Below are 15,912 nucleotides of genomic sequence, written 5' to 3' on the forward strand. Positions count from 1 at the left end.
ATTTTTTTCTTAACTCTACTTGTTCTACATTTTTCTTTAAGGTTATCCAGCAATATCCTGCCACATTCCTGCAGACTTTCTTTGTAGTTAGTGTGAAATTCTCCTCTGTGGTGCCCAGCTTGATTTTCGGACCTTATCTGCACCTGCTTGTTTTTCCTTTTCCTTTTTCTTTTGTGAGACCATGGTTTTTATGAAAGTGCAATACTAAACTGCTGGAGTGCCCCTTTAAAATGCCCCCCCCCCCCTCCATTAGCCGGCTGATGTGCCCTTGAGCAAGGTACTTAACCCCCAATATTCTCCCCAGGCGCTTGATGCTGCCCACTGCTCCTGTGTGTGTTTCGTTGCATGTAATTTGCCAGGTGTTGCATGTGTGTTCAACTAAGGATGGGTCAACTGCAGAAGACAAATTCAGTGTGTGTATGTAAAAATATATATACTGTCAATAAAGTGATTCTTAATTCTTAAGAGCACCTCACGGAAATGAACATTAAATAAATGAACAAAAATAATAATGCATAAAGACTATCTGAAGCCAAATCCAGAAACGATAAACTGATCGACCAAAATACCTTCAACTGAATGCGCTTATCCACTGTCATGTAGTCAAAAGAGTAATAATCACACACTGACCTTAAGCTGAAAGAATCGTGAGGAGCTTGATTAAGACATACAGATGAGTACAGTAAATGTTTATACTGTGTGTGTAATGTAAATTCATGCAGTATAGCAGCCATTTTTTTTAATTCACTCACTAAAGGGGTTTTATTCACTCACTATTATAAAGATTTCTTTCTGACATTAACGTTCATGTATCTGCCTAACACAAGCCTCGCCCTTGTGAATTACTCATCACACTTGATCAGTTTAGTGATGACTCAAAACAGGAGCGAAGGACACAGAGAGTCTTTTTCAGAAGTACAATGCAAGAACACACAAACGTAAGGCTATACTACACATTATAATTTGGCAACAACCGCTTATCACACCTGCACCTCCGCACGAAAGCGCGCGCGCGCACACACACACACAAAGATCCCTAACATCATCAAGTCCAGTAACTCCAGAGAGAGACAGCAGCACAGTGAAAGTGGAGGAGGGAGGCGGTGTTGTGCAGTCAAACCGCACCAGCGCTGCTGGGAGGCGACAGCCAGATATACTCTCATCTGGCACACACACACACGCACGCACGCACGCGCACTCACGCACGCACTACCCACACTACACACCGCTTTGCATCATGCAGCACGGCTCATGATAAGAAACCTGTTACACACGCCGCACATGTGATGGCAGGCAGCAGCCGCAGCCCGTCGAGCACCTCCGCAGATTAATCAGCCGGCGACCTGCACTCCTGAGAGTCTCGGGTTGGGTATCTTAATGAGGATATTGCGGCAATGGTGAAGGACAAAGCCGAAAACCGGACGCTTCAGTATCAGCAAACTTTGGTGAGTTTCGGGTGAGGTCATCGATGATGTCCTCCGTCATGTGTCGATGCATATAAGGGGTTTCATGGACGTCTGTTCGGTGAGGACGGAGACACAGCTGCTCAAGTGTGTCCTGTGTAACACCAGGAGGACTGACCATTTCTGTATGTAAACTCCAGATAAAACAGTCTGCAATGGCTGATTTCTGCTTCTTCTTTTCCGCTCTGCCCCCCCATTGCTGCTCATTAGTCCTCGCTGCTCTCCATTCATTCACCTTGCTCCACAGGTGTTGCATCACTCTCAGCCTCTGCCTGGTCCGCCTTCATAATTAATTCGTATCAATTTAGATTCCACCAAACCATGTCAGATTATTTTGCTCTGCTTGAATAAATACGGCTATCTCTGATCACTTTATGTATGGCCTAATGGGCCATTATTAAGATGTTAATATCCTTGGAGCATAAGATTAGAGCCCCCCTCTGCCCATTGAGCTCTGATGTATTTTACTCACATCCTGTCTACCTTATCTCCTCCTTATTCTGCACATCTTGTCTTTTCTTGTGCCCCCTCATCTATTCCTCTGCTATCTTCCCCTCAGCCCTTCCTGTTTGCTAGAGCGTCCCCCTTCTACTAGCGAACCAAAAGTGGTTTCTGAATATTAATTGCCTCATGCACCAGTTTTCCCCATTCGTGTCATTGCAGGACTGACAGTGATGCCCCAGGGCACTTCACACAGGGATATCTATATCCAGATAAAGGGACAGAAAGACATACAGATGGGCAGGCATTCAGTCAGTCAGGCAAAAGTCAGTGTCCATGCACCCTAATTTGTATGCCTGTGACTTCCTTTTGTCTTGTGTTTCGCATGTGCACGTTCAGTCGGTCGGTCTGTCTTCCTGTAGCTGTGTTGGGCCCAAAGGGTACAGAAGTGTTTTTCTGCTCTTGCTGATGTGAAGATCGATGCCAAGCTGTGAGTCTCAGTGTAAAGATCAATAGTAATGTAAAATGGCAGTCAGAGTCTCTGAGGATTGGAACGTGCTGTCTGCGCCCTGTCCCTTTTCTCTGACCATAGTGCTCAGATCAATGGCTTTATCATTTACTCCCAGCATACCAGTCCATTATCCAAAAATAGATGCACGTGTGTGTTTGTGTTTCTGCACATGCGAGTGATTGTGCAGCTCGTGTCTGGATACTTTCTAAATACAAAGTGACAGCACTATTCATCATAACCTTAAAAAAAACTGAATGACATGTAGATATAGATATTAACCACATGGATAAATCAGATAAGCGAAGGCTCACAGAGTTTGTCCCCGACGTAGCTGCAGTCTAAAATTGGATTCTTATGTTGACAAAAGGATCCTCTGTGTTTTATTGTTTGCCATCAGCAAGATTCAGAGGATTTTCAGTCATGTGGATGCTTGAGTTTTGGCAGCACAGAAGCACTGGTGCTGTAACAGGACTGAGCAGATGACACAGAGCCGATAGAGAAAAATAGAGATCTGTCTGATAACTTCTCCAGGAGGGAAACGGCACAGAAATGTCATCTCATCATCCACCGCACAGAAAAAAATTGCCATTTCCTTCCTGTATTTATACATTCATGCCAATAATCTTTTTTATAAAATCATCAGGCGATTGACTTTCGTGTTTACCAAGACAGTAGAACAAAATAACCCTTTGATTTATGGCTCCTGTGGGTGCTTGAGTTTTACAATCAGTGAGCATTTGGTGTGACAATCCATTAAGATAAAATGTGGTGGGTATCATAAAAGTATCATACCAATGAGCTAACCACTGAATAATTTATATAATTACATCACGAGTGGCCATGATTGCATTTCCCTCTGTGCACAAGCAGCCATAAAGAAAACAGTTGTTTTATATGTAAATGACATCTGCTCATATGCATTGTGTAAAGCAGTATGAATGCTGTATATTCAGCCACTGCGTCAAACAGATTTCCTAGAAAGCACTAACCTCTCTGAACCCATTATCCAAAGACAATAATAAAAAAGAGAATAAACAAGCTATTTATAACCATCAAGATATTCATGAATAAAGCACAGCATGTGAACTCTTCGTTTGAGCTGCTGTTGTTTTCTGGGTCCTGAGTGGAGACGCGAGAGAGATCCTTCGAGCAGCGACTGACAGTCTGAAAACAACCAGGGTCTGGTGCATGGGTCACTGGCTTCCACAACTGCTGTCAGGTGCATTGCACGCTGGGACAGCAGGCAGTGGCTGTCTGCCTCTCGTGGGGTGGAGGAATGGAGCAGGTAACGCGGAGAAGACGCAGGTCAAAGTCCATTAAAGAGAAGAGACTGAGACAGACGGTGTTGCGGCGTTGCAGCTTTCCTTCTGAAGCTTTTTCAAGAGCGATGTGGGAGGTCTGGATGTGTCACAGGGTTTTGTACGTGCGCATGTGTTTTGGCTTTTCAGAAGCGTGGGCAAAGTTTGTTCCACAGGTCTCGCTTGTGCATTTACTTTGCGTGGGTTTCTGTGTGTGTGTGTGTGTATACTGCACCTACGCAAACGTACCTTCCTGCCCACACATACTTAAATGAGTGTGTGGCAGCCCTCCGTCAGAACAGATGTTAGAGACAACATCTTCACGGCCTTCCAGCAGCACGAGGTCTGAGGATTTGGCCGCCGCAGGTATCAAAGTCATCTTCCACCTTAAGAGGAAAAGCCAGCACCTCACATGTCCCCTCAGCCCCTCGCTTCAGGGCACTGCTGCTCCACAGACACGATATCCACAGTGTGTGTCTCTGAATGTGTGTTTTGAGCAACTTGATGCACTCACTGTCAAGATGCACAACTGAGAAGATCCAGTTCGCAGTTTTCCATATATCTATGGTCAATAAATATTTAAAGCAACTGCTGCAACAGCTATCTATGTAAAATATGCAAATCGTGATGCAGGAGAAGGGAACAGAGCCATCACTGAGACAGCCATGAAAGAATTTAAAGGAAAAACACCAAATACTGAGCACTAGCACGTACATGTTTTGCTTTTAGCATCTATTGAATTGCACATACAGTATTAAGACTTATATTTGCATACTGTTAGTTTGCACTGTGCAGCGTTTGGACACAGATTGCCGCAGTGAGAAAGCACTTTGTCCACACAAAACTGGACTGTGAGATCTGTTGTCTCTCTCTTCTCCTTTGTATTGTTTGGTGTAAAGTGTCACAGACCAGTTGGGTTGGTAAATTTGGGCATTCTGTTTGCAGTTTACTTTCATCACTTTGCAGAATTTTGAAATTACACAGTGTTACCACACAGCTCATTGCCATTTGGTGCAGCTACAACAAGAAGTTTCCTTGTGCTTTTTGAAGAAAACTCACATATCTGACCAGAATTCGACTATCCGTATATCTGCGTATCTCAGCATCTTTCTCTCTGTCTCTGTTGCACAGACACACACACACGCACACACACACACCCTGTCTCTTCAGGGGGGTCTAGTTCCTCATAGTCAGCATTTTGTCCATTCTCTCGCACATAGGCTGGCGTCAGTCCATTTCAGGTCCTGTCACAACAGTGCTGTTACCTGCACACCACTGAATGGGCCACTGCGGAGACTAGAGACAGAAAAAAAAAATTCAATCTCAATTCGTTTAAAATGAATTAAACTTTAAAAATAGACCACGCGCACCGCACTGTGTGGAGTGTGTTCGTGAAATGAAGGGCTACGTTTTAAAATGGCACAGCTGCCCTTTGCAAATTACAAGATAGATACGGAGCTCATTTGAACTACTTTATTATACTGTTCTGTAGTTTATTCTAAAACAATACATCACAGTTAATTAAATAACCTTATGTAAGTGAGTAGCTAACCACTGACTATAGCAGCGAGCTCGGGCTATCTCATGACTGATTTATTTGTGTATATTTATTCTTTAGTCAACAAAGTGTTAGAAACCAGTGAAAAATGCCCTTCACAACTTCCCAGAATTTCAAATTGATTGTTTTGTCCAAAAAAACAATATGACACCCAAAGATATTTAGTTTACTGCAAGGGAGTATTTAAGAATAATTTAAGAAAAAAGTTTAGCAATTAATTTCCTGTTTATCAGCTGACTGACTCATCATCTCCTTGTTTCAGCTTTTCTCACAAATAAGCGTAGTGTCAGTAACATCGTGGGGAGCAGCCCTGTAATGTACTGCAGTGCAGAAGTACAGACATGTGAAGCAGGATGAAATAGAAATAGTAATTAAAATGTAGATGTCTATATCATTTCTTTTCATGCATTGTTTATGTGCACAAAAACACAGACAGACGTTTCACTCTGTCTTTTATTTCGTTCTTGTGACACCCTTTAATGCTCATTTTAAACCTGTTGCAAATGTTCTGGATGAGTGTCATGATGTATGCAAAGCAGTCGGCTCACATCCCCCCCAAGTCTTTTTCTGACAAGAAGCTTGAGCTTTCAGTCTCCCTGACACCCCCCCCACACACACACACACACACACACTGAAGTATTTTCACTTGTCTGGATATCACACGTGTGCAGAGGTCTGCCACGACAGCATCAAGGTTTTTCATGTTTATTTCACTGTGTGTGTGTGTGTGTGTGTGTTTAAGAGAGAGAGCGAGCTCTGACTCATAGGTAACTATTCTAAAAGCAGCCTCCGCTACCTATATTAATGCAAATGTAGACAGCGGGATGAGTCAAATTTGTCACTTCCTCCTCTAATTCAATTTTCAATGTCGTCCCTGGAGGGTTCAGGGCTCAGATTAGCCCGAGTGCTTCAGTCCTCTTGTTATTCCCCTGGTCTCATCAATACACACTCAGCACACGTTTAAGTAATCACACTGCCGCAACACTATGTAGGAGTTTAAGGGTCTAGAGCATCCATCTTTGTCTCCCCAAAGTGATGGTCCCTTCACGGCGACACACAGCAAAAAAAATAAATAAATAAATAAAAAAAGATTAAAATTGTCCCATGAATATGTATTGATAAAAAGCAGTGAGGATGAAAGTTTTAGATGTTCGAGCCTTCGTCCTCATCAGAGTGTCAAATATTTGTCCTTGCTGTTGCCTCACAGTGAATAAATTATCTGGCAGTGCCCTGGGAATTGCTGAATAATAAAGAACTTTTATCTCATCTGTTGTGCTAGGCTTACACATGGACTGACTGAAGAAAGGCGGCAAAGTGAGTGATGTAGCAGTAATGTGGGGGGTCTTACACAGTAGAGAGCTGGTGGACATGTGGCGCTCTCCCCATGTCACTGGCAAGTTTTCAGTTTGGTCAGTGAACCTGCATCACTGCTGTAGACTGAAAAGTACTGGCTGTTGGATGATTGGTGGGCAAAATACATCGGCCTCCTGTTATGGGATGTTTCTTCCTCCGGATACTGATGTTTGAACAATATACTGGCCAATAGTACTTTCTTTTCAAACATAGATACAAAAAACGAACACAAAAATCTTCTTACAAATTCATTAGATATGTTTTTTGTTTGTATGCTTGTTTTTTTTTTGTTTTTTATTTTTTTTAGCCATCCGGCTTTCTAATACATACTAAGCAGGCCATTTTGACGTTGAAAAATTGAGTGCTCTGTGGTGACACTTTTTCTAAATTACCTCAGACCTAGTTCATCACCTGTGCGCTGCACAATCTTGTTACTTGTCAGCTGATATAAGACCGAAGTATCTGCAAGAAGCTCTCGCCTATGGCAGATATGGCTTATACGTATATCTCTTGTGTGCAATATGGATCTCTATTCTGTTCTGTTATGGTTTTAAATATCACAGTGTCAGCGTGATATAAAACATTTTCTGCAATCTCATTTGAGAAACTCTTGACAGAGATATTTGTTTCCAGTTAAACCAGTGAATTCAGTTTAGGATAAATTTCCGGTGTTTGTCTCCCTGATGCAACGCTGGTGTGAATCCAGTGTTTTCATATTGACGTGCTGTTCATTTATTTGGTGACACTGTCCTAACACACCCAGAGATATTAAAGAGATGGCTGCCACAGTGTAAACAGTATGTCGAGATCTCAGAAATTGACTTGTAGTACAAGCCATATCTTTATGCCACCTGGCAGAAAGACTGAAATGCCCATAATAGGTTGAACGAGTACACATATTACAAGTGAAGACTGTGTGTTCACTGGGGGGAAAAAAGAGAAAAGCTGCGAGTAATCATCTAAAGATGCATCCTTACATTAATGCCCCTAAACGTACATGTAAAGCGGGAGAAACATTATTTTGTGACACTATAGAAGGTGTTTTTATTGTGGGCACTACTGACTGAAATCACAACATGAATGCATATTACATTGCAAAGTGTCTCAGAGTCTTAGGCTGCCATTTCTCACAAAGTTATGGATCATAATAGTTTGCCTTCCTTCTTCTGATTTGATTCTACAGAGGAAATATGAGAGTTATTGCTTAAATAAGGAGATATTAAGGAGCAGAATTATGATGCAAGTCGAGTTCGTATGATTGATTGACAGGTGCCGCAATCTATCACATTCAGCCGTGATAGCTGCTGTCTGCACCATCTTTCTCATCTCCACTCAGGCGTTCTCTCCTTTATGTTTTGCAGGACTCTGGTCAGTCTATGGTTGCCTTTGACACCAGTAGTTTTGACACCAATTTGGAATTTCTTATTCCTTATGAAAGAATCTTGCACCCAACTGGAACACTAGTCTGCAGGCGTTGGTTTCTATGAAAAACCAGTCAGTAGCAAACTGTGGGAGGCAGGAGTTGAACTGGTGTAGAGAGTTGTGATGTGGGAGGTAAACTGACTAATGTAGGTACAGAAGTTGGTCATGTGGGAGGTAAACTGGTTACAGATAACAGCTCATTTAACCCACAGGGTCCCACCTGCTGCTCTCCCAGGGGGCCGTGCTCCAGATGGCCAGTGATTGCTTTCATACAGGCCAAAGACAGAAACACTAACAGGAACACTAACAGGCCCCGTTTATACTCATGGTGCTTGTTTGTCTGGTGTTGGTGGTGGGTTTGTGTGCGTCTATACTGTATGCGTGGGTGCATGAAAATTTGCTTGCCAACACACAAGATTCAGTAAAAAAAAAAAAAAAAAGTTGAAAATCAGTGTAGCTGCATGTAGATTTTAATTTCACAATGGAGTTACCTACCAGGGAAACAAACAGCGTCTGTCACTGTCTTCCAAGCATTATTTCATTTGTTAAGGTCTTTAGAAGTTGACATATGTTTGTCTTTTAAAGGAGAAAATACTAACACGGACATAATGATGAAGTAGAGGTGCTGTCATGTAAAGTGCCATCATTTTGGGTGTGAATCAGCGCAGAGCGTTGCAGCAGTATGAATGGTGATCTGTACACTTACTGATGTATTTACTGAAATAAACAGTTCAACGCAGTAATGCCGCCTCTTATCTTAGAAAAGTGAATGAACTACGTAGTCAGTGATTATGAATGCAGCAAAATGAGTCAGATCAGTAAAGTGATTCATAATTTCCGTCTAGCTGCCAAATAGATAAGATGCATAACATGTCAACACAAGGTCCTTACTTTGGTCCTGACTCCTGACTGTTGCCTTCTTTTCCCTTTGTTTCCTGTCTCTTTCCGCAAAAAATAACGAAAAGGGTCTTTAGAAAAATTAGCATAATTACTTGCACGTTTGAATGCCTTACAGAGTTTTACGAATTATGCTGACCACTGTGGTGTGAAGGTTGTGTTGTCTTTGCATTAAAAACCCAAATCAGGAAGTTTCATGTTAATTTTCTTTTTCATTGCAGCTTGAAGACCCAACAGAATCAACTTAACAAATATCTCTCAAGTAATAGAGCAAAGACTTCATAAACATTGTCAATATTAAAATTCACCCAATTTGCATTTTATATTTTTAGCATTTTTATGTCAGAACGAAAGACAAGCTCTGGATTTAGGACAAATAGTTGTAATGTGGTCAGATATAATAACCCAATGAAGAGGCCAGTTGTGCTTGATTAGTGTAAGTGGACACATTTGCTTAAACTCCATTTTCCCCAATATTTAACATGCCAGACACACATACAAACTGTCAGCTCTGCATCTATCAGTTTGCTCTAATTGACAGCATTTTTTAACCAAACTACACCTCGCTCCACTGATATGTTTATGTATGTCTGCACAACAGCTGTTGGTGTTTGTCAGCTGGCATCCACTGGCTGATTCCTCTAGGTGGCTTATAGATGAGGCTGCTCATCATGATGTATAGCTTGCGTTTTGCTTAAATGCTTCCCAGCAGGTTGGAGGTTAAAGTGGAGGGAGATGAGCATCCTGACAGCGCAGTGCTCCCTTTTGCTCGTCAGTCAGATTGAACCTATACGGCTGTTCTGCTTTCCCTCTGCACCTCCTGTGCATGTGAGCAGAAAGAGCAAGTCTGGAGGAGTCGTGATGCCCATCTCAATGAGGAAGGGGGTGGAGGGGTTGGACAAAGAGGGAGGAGGTGCAGAGCAGAGCAGTGACGGAGAAATGTTGCAAGTTGTAGCATACAGAGAAAAACCTAGAGGGACCGTTATCAATAAGGAGTAAGGCAGTGAGCCTCAAGGAATCACAATGCTCATTTTAACATGGCAGGCTAGGAAGAAAGATCAGTGTTTGAGGATTTATGAGGTCTCAATCATGTTCATACCACCAGTACTGCAAGATTGGTGCTGTCAAGCACACTTCTCTAAAACTGTTTAGAAATTTCATTTTCACAGCTGATGATTCACATTTAGAGAACTTGCTATTCATCATTACATCTTTCACTCAAGCATAGAGTTAAAGCAGAGTACCCATCTGTAACAACCATGTGATTTCTCAGCAGAAAGGGTAGGGTGTCACATTACTTGCCACTGCACAAAATCTGCCTCAGCAAAAAAGGGGGGAGGGGGGCAAAATTAAAAAAAATACACTGCTCAAAAAATTAAAGGGAACACTTAAATAACACAGTGTAACTCCAAGTCAGTCACACTTCTGTGAAATCAAACTGTCCACTTAGAAAGCAACACTGATTGACAATCAATTTCACATGCTGTTGTGCAAATGGAATAGACAACAGGTGGAAATTATGAGCAAGACACCCCCGATAAAGGAGTGGTTCTGCAGGTGGTGACCACAGACCACTTTTGGTCACTTTTGAATGCTGGCGGTGCTTTCACTCTAGTGGTAGCATGAGACGGAGTCTACAACCCACACAAGTGGCTCAGGTAGTGCAGCTCATCCAGGATGGCACATCAATGCGAGCTGTGGCAAGAAGGTTTGCTGTGTCTGTCAGCATAGTGTCCAGAGCATGGAGGCGCTACCAGGAGACAGGCCAGTACATCAGGAGACGTGGAGAAGGCCGTAGGAGGGCAACAACCCAGCAGCAGGACCGCTACTTCCACCTTTGTGCAAGGAGGAACAGGAGGAGCACTGCCAGAGCCCTGCAAAATGACCTCTAGCAGGCCACAAATGCGCATGTGTCTGCTCAAACGGTCAGAAACAGACTCCATGAGGGTGGTATGAGGGCCCAACGTCCACAGGTGGGGATTGTGCTTACAGTCCAACACCGTGCAGGATGTTTGGCATTTGCCAGAGAACACCAAGATTCGCAAATTCGCCACTGACACCCTGTGCTCTTCACAGATGACAGCAGGTTCACACTGAGCACATGTGACAGACGTGACAGAGTCTGGAGACGCCGTGGAGAACGTTCTGCTGCCTGCAACATCCTCCAGCATGACTGGTTTGGCAGTGGGTCAGTAATGGTGTGGGGTGGCATTTCTTTGGGGGGGCGCACAGCCTTCCATGTGCTCGCCAGAGGTAGCCTGACAGCCATTAGGTACCGAGATGAGATCCTCAGACCCCTTGTGAGACCATATGCTGGTGCAGTTGGCCCTGGGTTCCTCCTATTGCAAGACAATGCTAGACCTTATGTGACAGGAGCGTGTCAGCAGATCCTGCAAGACGAAGGCATTGGTGCTATGGACTGGCCCGCCTGTTCCCCAGACCTGAATCCAATTGAGCACATCATGTCTCGCTCCATCCACCAACACCACAGACTGTCCAGGAGTTGGCGGATGCTTTAGTCCAGGTCTGGAAGGACATCCCTCAGGAGACCATCCGCCACCTCATCAGGAGCATGCCCAGGCATTGTAGGGCTGTCATACAGGCACGTGCAGGCCACACACACACACACACACACACACACACACACACACACACACACTACTGAGCCTCATTTCGACTTGCTTAAAGGACATTACTTCAAAGTTGGATCAGCCTGTAGTGCATTTTTCTACTTTAATTTTGAGTATGACTCCAAATCCAGACCTCCATGGGTTAATAAATTTAATTTCCATTGATAATTTTTGTGTGATTTTGTTGTCAGCACATTCAACTGTGTAAAGAACAAAGTATTTAATAAGAATATTTCATTCATTCAGATCTAAGATGTGTTACACTAGTGTTCCCTTTAGTTTTTTGAGCAGTGTGTATATGTGTATGTGTATATATATATACACACAATATGACCAAATGATACAAATGACCCTCAAATAGCAAGACCAACAAGACCCAGTTGTTAGCATAAGCTTTTAACAAGCTGTTATTCTTTTATTAAAAAGTCAAGGCCATATGTGGCTGCCAGTGGATCATCTCGATTTGGTGCTCCTCTGCTTGGTCAGGATCACTTCTCCACTTGAGACTACAGCCCTCTGACCTGAGGAGGCTTTCGTCAATGCAGCTCTTCCTGCAGGAGGATGGAAGTGCATTAGTCACCTCAAATTTGACAAATTTTAAAACTGTACAGATGTGAATCAGTCCCGATAAGTCATTCATCAAGCAAAACATTTTCTGGGTCGATATCCACCACTGTCTGCACCTTAAACAAATGTATGATGCAATTTATGTTCTGTGTGTAGGTAATCTAGGAACACTGAATTTCATGACATTCAAGGTGCTGGATTGTCTTGGGCTTATCACAATTTTGACATTTATAAACTAAAACTCATCAAAATTGTTAGCTGAAATCATATTTTACAGTCAAGGTTCAACTCACGTTGCCGGTGGCATGGCTGTTCACAAGAGTTTGTGCTGCTGGGATAACACACTGCTGTGGCACAATGGATGAACACCTGGGGGGGGATGCAAGTTGTGTGTTTGGTCAAAGAAACTACAATAAGGTTGTCACTTAAGGGACTAAAAATGAAAAACTGTACCGTATCTTTTTGAACTGTGAAGGTGTTTTGATCCACAAATGTAAACATTTTAACGATGAAACGTTTATAGTGTGTCGGGTAGTGAAGCCCAGATGAGCTGTCCACAGGCACCACGGTGGTCAAGTAACGGTCCTCATGGAAGGGACACCTGAGGCCGAGGAGAACTCGTGTTCAACACAGAATACAAACTGAATCTTATACAATTCTTTATACGAAGTAGTAATTAAAAGCCATGCTTTCATATACCCATTGACCAGAAGGTCCCACTGTGGCAGACTGTGAGGATTGGATGTAGAAGTGGCCCAGCAGTGCTCCAGGTTTAGGATAATATTTGGATCCGACCTCTCCAGTATGTTCACCTCGACATAGATTGGTTCCCTCAGCACTTTAGTGATTGGGTAGTCTGCAGGGGTGTAGAAAGAGCTATACGCTGCCTCTTCTGCAATCAAAATAGGGCCGTTTCAGTACACAAGGAAAGGATTTGCACCGGCTGGCTAGTTATAAACACTCCTGTGTCCCTCACCCTCCATGCATCCCTTTGAGTGACACTGTCCATTGCCCAGTTTGAGCTCCACTCTGAGGGGTCCCACAGCAGCCACTGGTATAGGTGGAGGAACAGCATTCACTTCCATGATGAGAGCCTCCACAGCTGTGCCAGAATAGCGGCACTGGAACAATAACCTGTTGGAAGGGAGCAGAGAACTTAACTTTACATCTCAGTGGGTCACAGAAGCAATCAGAAAGATCGATTTTACACAAACCCACTCAAAATGGCTGTCCCTGGTGATTGATCCTCTGGGGCCAAGTCCCACTTCATATGAGGAGGACATGTGGTTCTCGTACACCACGTAATCCCCTTCCTCCTGCGGGTGCAAACACATTTGGGCCCATAAATGAGACAATTTAAAATAAGAAAATATTAATTTGTCATTTTGAAGCAAAAATATGGCAAACATTCTATTTCAAGCTTTCAAACTCATTACACACATTATTATAAGTTTAACTTCTTGAGTTTTGGACAGTTCAAGAAGTCTTCCAGGTATGTACACATATTTTTATAGAATGTTTAGCTGCAGACTCTAACCATGTTCATGCTCTCACACATTTTAAGGAAAGACTGCACCAACCACCTCAATTGTTGTACCACAAGCAGTCACGGGGAACTGGAAGATGGCAAAAGCAGAGGTGAAGTCAACAGGCGTACAGGAGGGGTCATTTGTTTCGAGCAGGCTGACTGAATCCACATCTATGTGGGGCACAGTGGCATCATGAGCCACAACCACCACAAACTGGCCATCCCTGGTACACTGCACAGTCACTGGTTGACAAGAAAACAGATGGATGCATTTTTGTTGGATTAGGATATTTTACTTATCTTGTAGCTTTTGCAAGAGGCACTGGAAACTACTCAAGAGAGTACAGATACCTGCTTTCCCATAGTAGCACATCTGTCCATCAAAGCAGCAGTTTATGTTTCCACACTGCTCAGCAGTGACATCTTCAGTCCCACACTGGATCCTCTCACCCACTTCCACCTGGCATTTATCAAAGGGAGCTGCAAGTGCATGGACCTTTGATGGTTGTTGAGGCAGCTGAGAAGGAGGGGAAGGTTGAGATTTCTGCAGAGGCAGCATCCAGTGATGCTGAGCAGTAACATCACAAGCCAAAACAACAACCACCACAACGACACCAAACAGACAGTTGAAAAGTTCCATTATGCTATTATATTAACTACACACTGGCTAAAACTGCAAAAACAGTACCTATGCCTTAGATGCAGCCTTTATGCATGATTGATTATGTGTAGTTTGCTAAGAACTCCGCCTCTCATTGTTAGAAGTCAATTGTGTTGCAGCCCTGCAGAGTTAATCAGCCGGGAGCTGACAGGTGGAGCTTATTGTCTGCTCATCTGTCTGAAAAGAAGTCATTACACGACTGTTGAGTCAAAGCTGAGTGGATTTTGTTTCTTCTAACAACACTTGAGAAGAGCTATGAACAGTTTGTAGCTCTGAGGTGCAGGCTTTGAATTTTCTGACACCTGGCCCTGTTCACTGTGACCTGATACCGCATACATCTTTTAAGTGAAAAACATGCTGCATCACACTGAGATTTCTTTCACTGCCTCCCTCTTGTATCACCTGTATAAAAGATATCTTTTTCTGTCTTTCAAATACACAGATGTATGGGCGGTACACCCAGGAGCTGGGTGTTTATGCCAAGGAGGAAGCAGCCCGCCTTCGGGATGGAGGAGTGCGGGATGGGGGAGGACTGCGGAGGAACACCAGCGTTCGTAGTCGTGCTGCAGATCTGCTGGAGTATGAGAAAGACCCCTGTTCAAAGTGCCAGTGTAAGTGATAATCACGCAACGAGCCGTAAATTCATTCTTCAGAGTGGGCTTGTAGGGACAAAGTGCGCAGGTAGTGTTGTGCTCTGACATACTGTGAAGGTCAGACCAAAGTGGTGTTCAGTGCTCATATACAAAATGGATCTTGTGTGTGTGTGTGTGCACAGCAGATTTTGGTGCTTCAGCAAGTGTGAAAACATGGACTTGTTAAAGTACAGCAGAGCGGCTACCTGACACAAGGGAGCGAAAGAGGATGTGAACACGATTAAATGTGACTGATATGAGCAATGACCTTCAGTCAAAGAGGGCAGCGGTCTCAATGTCAGACAAAGATAGCCCCCTCTGCTGGCTGCCAGTTGCCCACCATGTACGCATCAGTGTGTGTGTGTGTGTGTGTGCGCGCGTGCTCTGCTTTCTTCTTTGTGTGAGCAGAACTCTGATCTGAACTGTCAGATTATTTTATGTCTAGTCGTATCAGATGACTGCAGATAAGGGAGTGGCACCAGAAGAGAGCTCCACTTCAGGCTGATGTACTCAACAGTAATGGAGTGACAGAGCGTGCGTATGTGTGTTTGCATCCTCCAAATATGCTTATTTTTATTTATACTATTTATACTATTTAAACCTTCATTCACGTGTGTTTCTGCAATCAAACGGGTTCATTTCGAAAGTCAGCAGAGAAGCGGTGCATTTCCTAAAGGGCCATTTCAGCCAAACTGGACATTAGAACTACGTTCTGCTGTAGTCCCTATAAAAACTGTTCACACTCATGTCTGGGGATAATCCTCAGTAGCATCCTCATTGTTCACTACCGTAAGCTCCACAAATGAAATCCCTCCTCACCTGCATTGTGTTGATTGTGGATGAAGCAGAGAAATTAAAACCCACATTATCTGCCTACAGCTTGAGAGGAGAGTGCGAAGGTGTGTTGGGTGTGTGTATGCTTTTGGTTAGAGTTGCAATGTGAGGTTGATT

At 43.4% G+C, this 15,912-nt stretch overlaps 2 protein-coding genes across 3 annotated transcripts in view; one reads left to right on the plus strand and one right to left on the minus strand.

The window, feature by feature from the left end:
- The first annotated feature begins 1,154 nt into the window (after positions 1-1,154).
- Positions 1,155-15,912, plus strand: part of clcn2a (chloride channel, voltage-sensitive 2a) — a 38,577-nt gene continuing 23,819 nt past the window's right edge. Inside the window, exons 1-2 of the mRNA XM_046407563.1 lie at positions 1,155-1,445; positions 14,772-14,940. Coding sequence (XP_046263519.1) covers positions 1,395-1,445; positions 14,772-14,940 — 220 coding nt within the window. The 5' untranslated portion in view covers positions 1,155-1,394. The remainder of the gene's footprint in view (positions 1,446-14,771; positions 14,941-15,912) is intronic.
- LOC124068950 (zona pellucida sperm-binding protein 4-like) lies at positions 11,957-14,377 on the minus strand. 2 transcript variants are annotated; one of them, XM_046407557.1, is made up of 8 exons: positions 14,020-14,377; positions 13,721-13,911; positions 13,359-13,456; positions 13,117-13,274; positions 12,840-13,032; positions 12,594-12,741; positions 12,434-12,509; positions 11,957-12,124 (listed from the first exon to the last, which is right to left on the minus strand). In XM_046407557.1, the coding sequence occupies exons 1-8, from the start codon at positions 14,306-14,308 to the stop codon at positions 12,027-12,029; spliced, it is 1,251 nt and encodes a 416-aa protein (XP_046263513.1). In that variant the 5' UTR covers positions 14,309-14,377; the 3' UTR covers positions 11,957-12,026. The 2 variants fall into 2 exon arrangements, with proteins under 2 accessions (XP_046263513.1, XP_046263514.1); XM_046407558.1 differs by having other exon boundaries at positions 13,724-13,911; positions 14,020-14,376.

Source organism: Scatophagus argus, chromosome 13, assembly GCF_020382885.2.
Source record: "Scatophagus argus isolate fScaArg1 chromosome 13, fScaArg1.pri, whole genome shotgun sequence".
NCBI lineage: Eukaryota > Metazoa > Chordata > Actinopteri > Scatophagidae > Scatophagus > Scatophagus argus.

Excerpts from the sequence above, each read along its gene's own strand:
- LOC124068950 (XM_046407557.1), bottom strand. The coding sequence starts at position 14,308 with ATGGAACTTTTCAACTGTCTGTTTGGTGTCGTTGTGGTGGTTGTTGTT. Across the intron at positions 13,457-13,720 it reads GTGGTACAACAATTGAGGTG|GAGGAAGGGGATTACGTGGT; the intron begins GTTGGTGCAGTC and ends TTGCACCCGCAG. Across the intron at positions 13,033-13,116 it reads CTCAAAGGGATGCATGGAGG|AAGAGGCAGCGTATAGCTCT; the intron begins GTGAGGGACACA and ends TTTTGATTGCAG.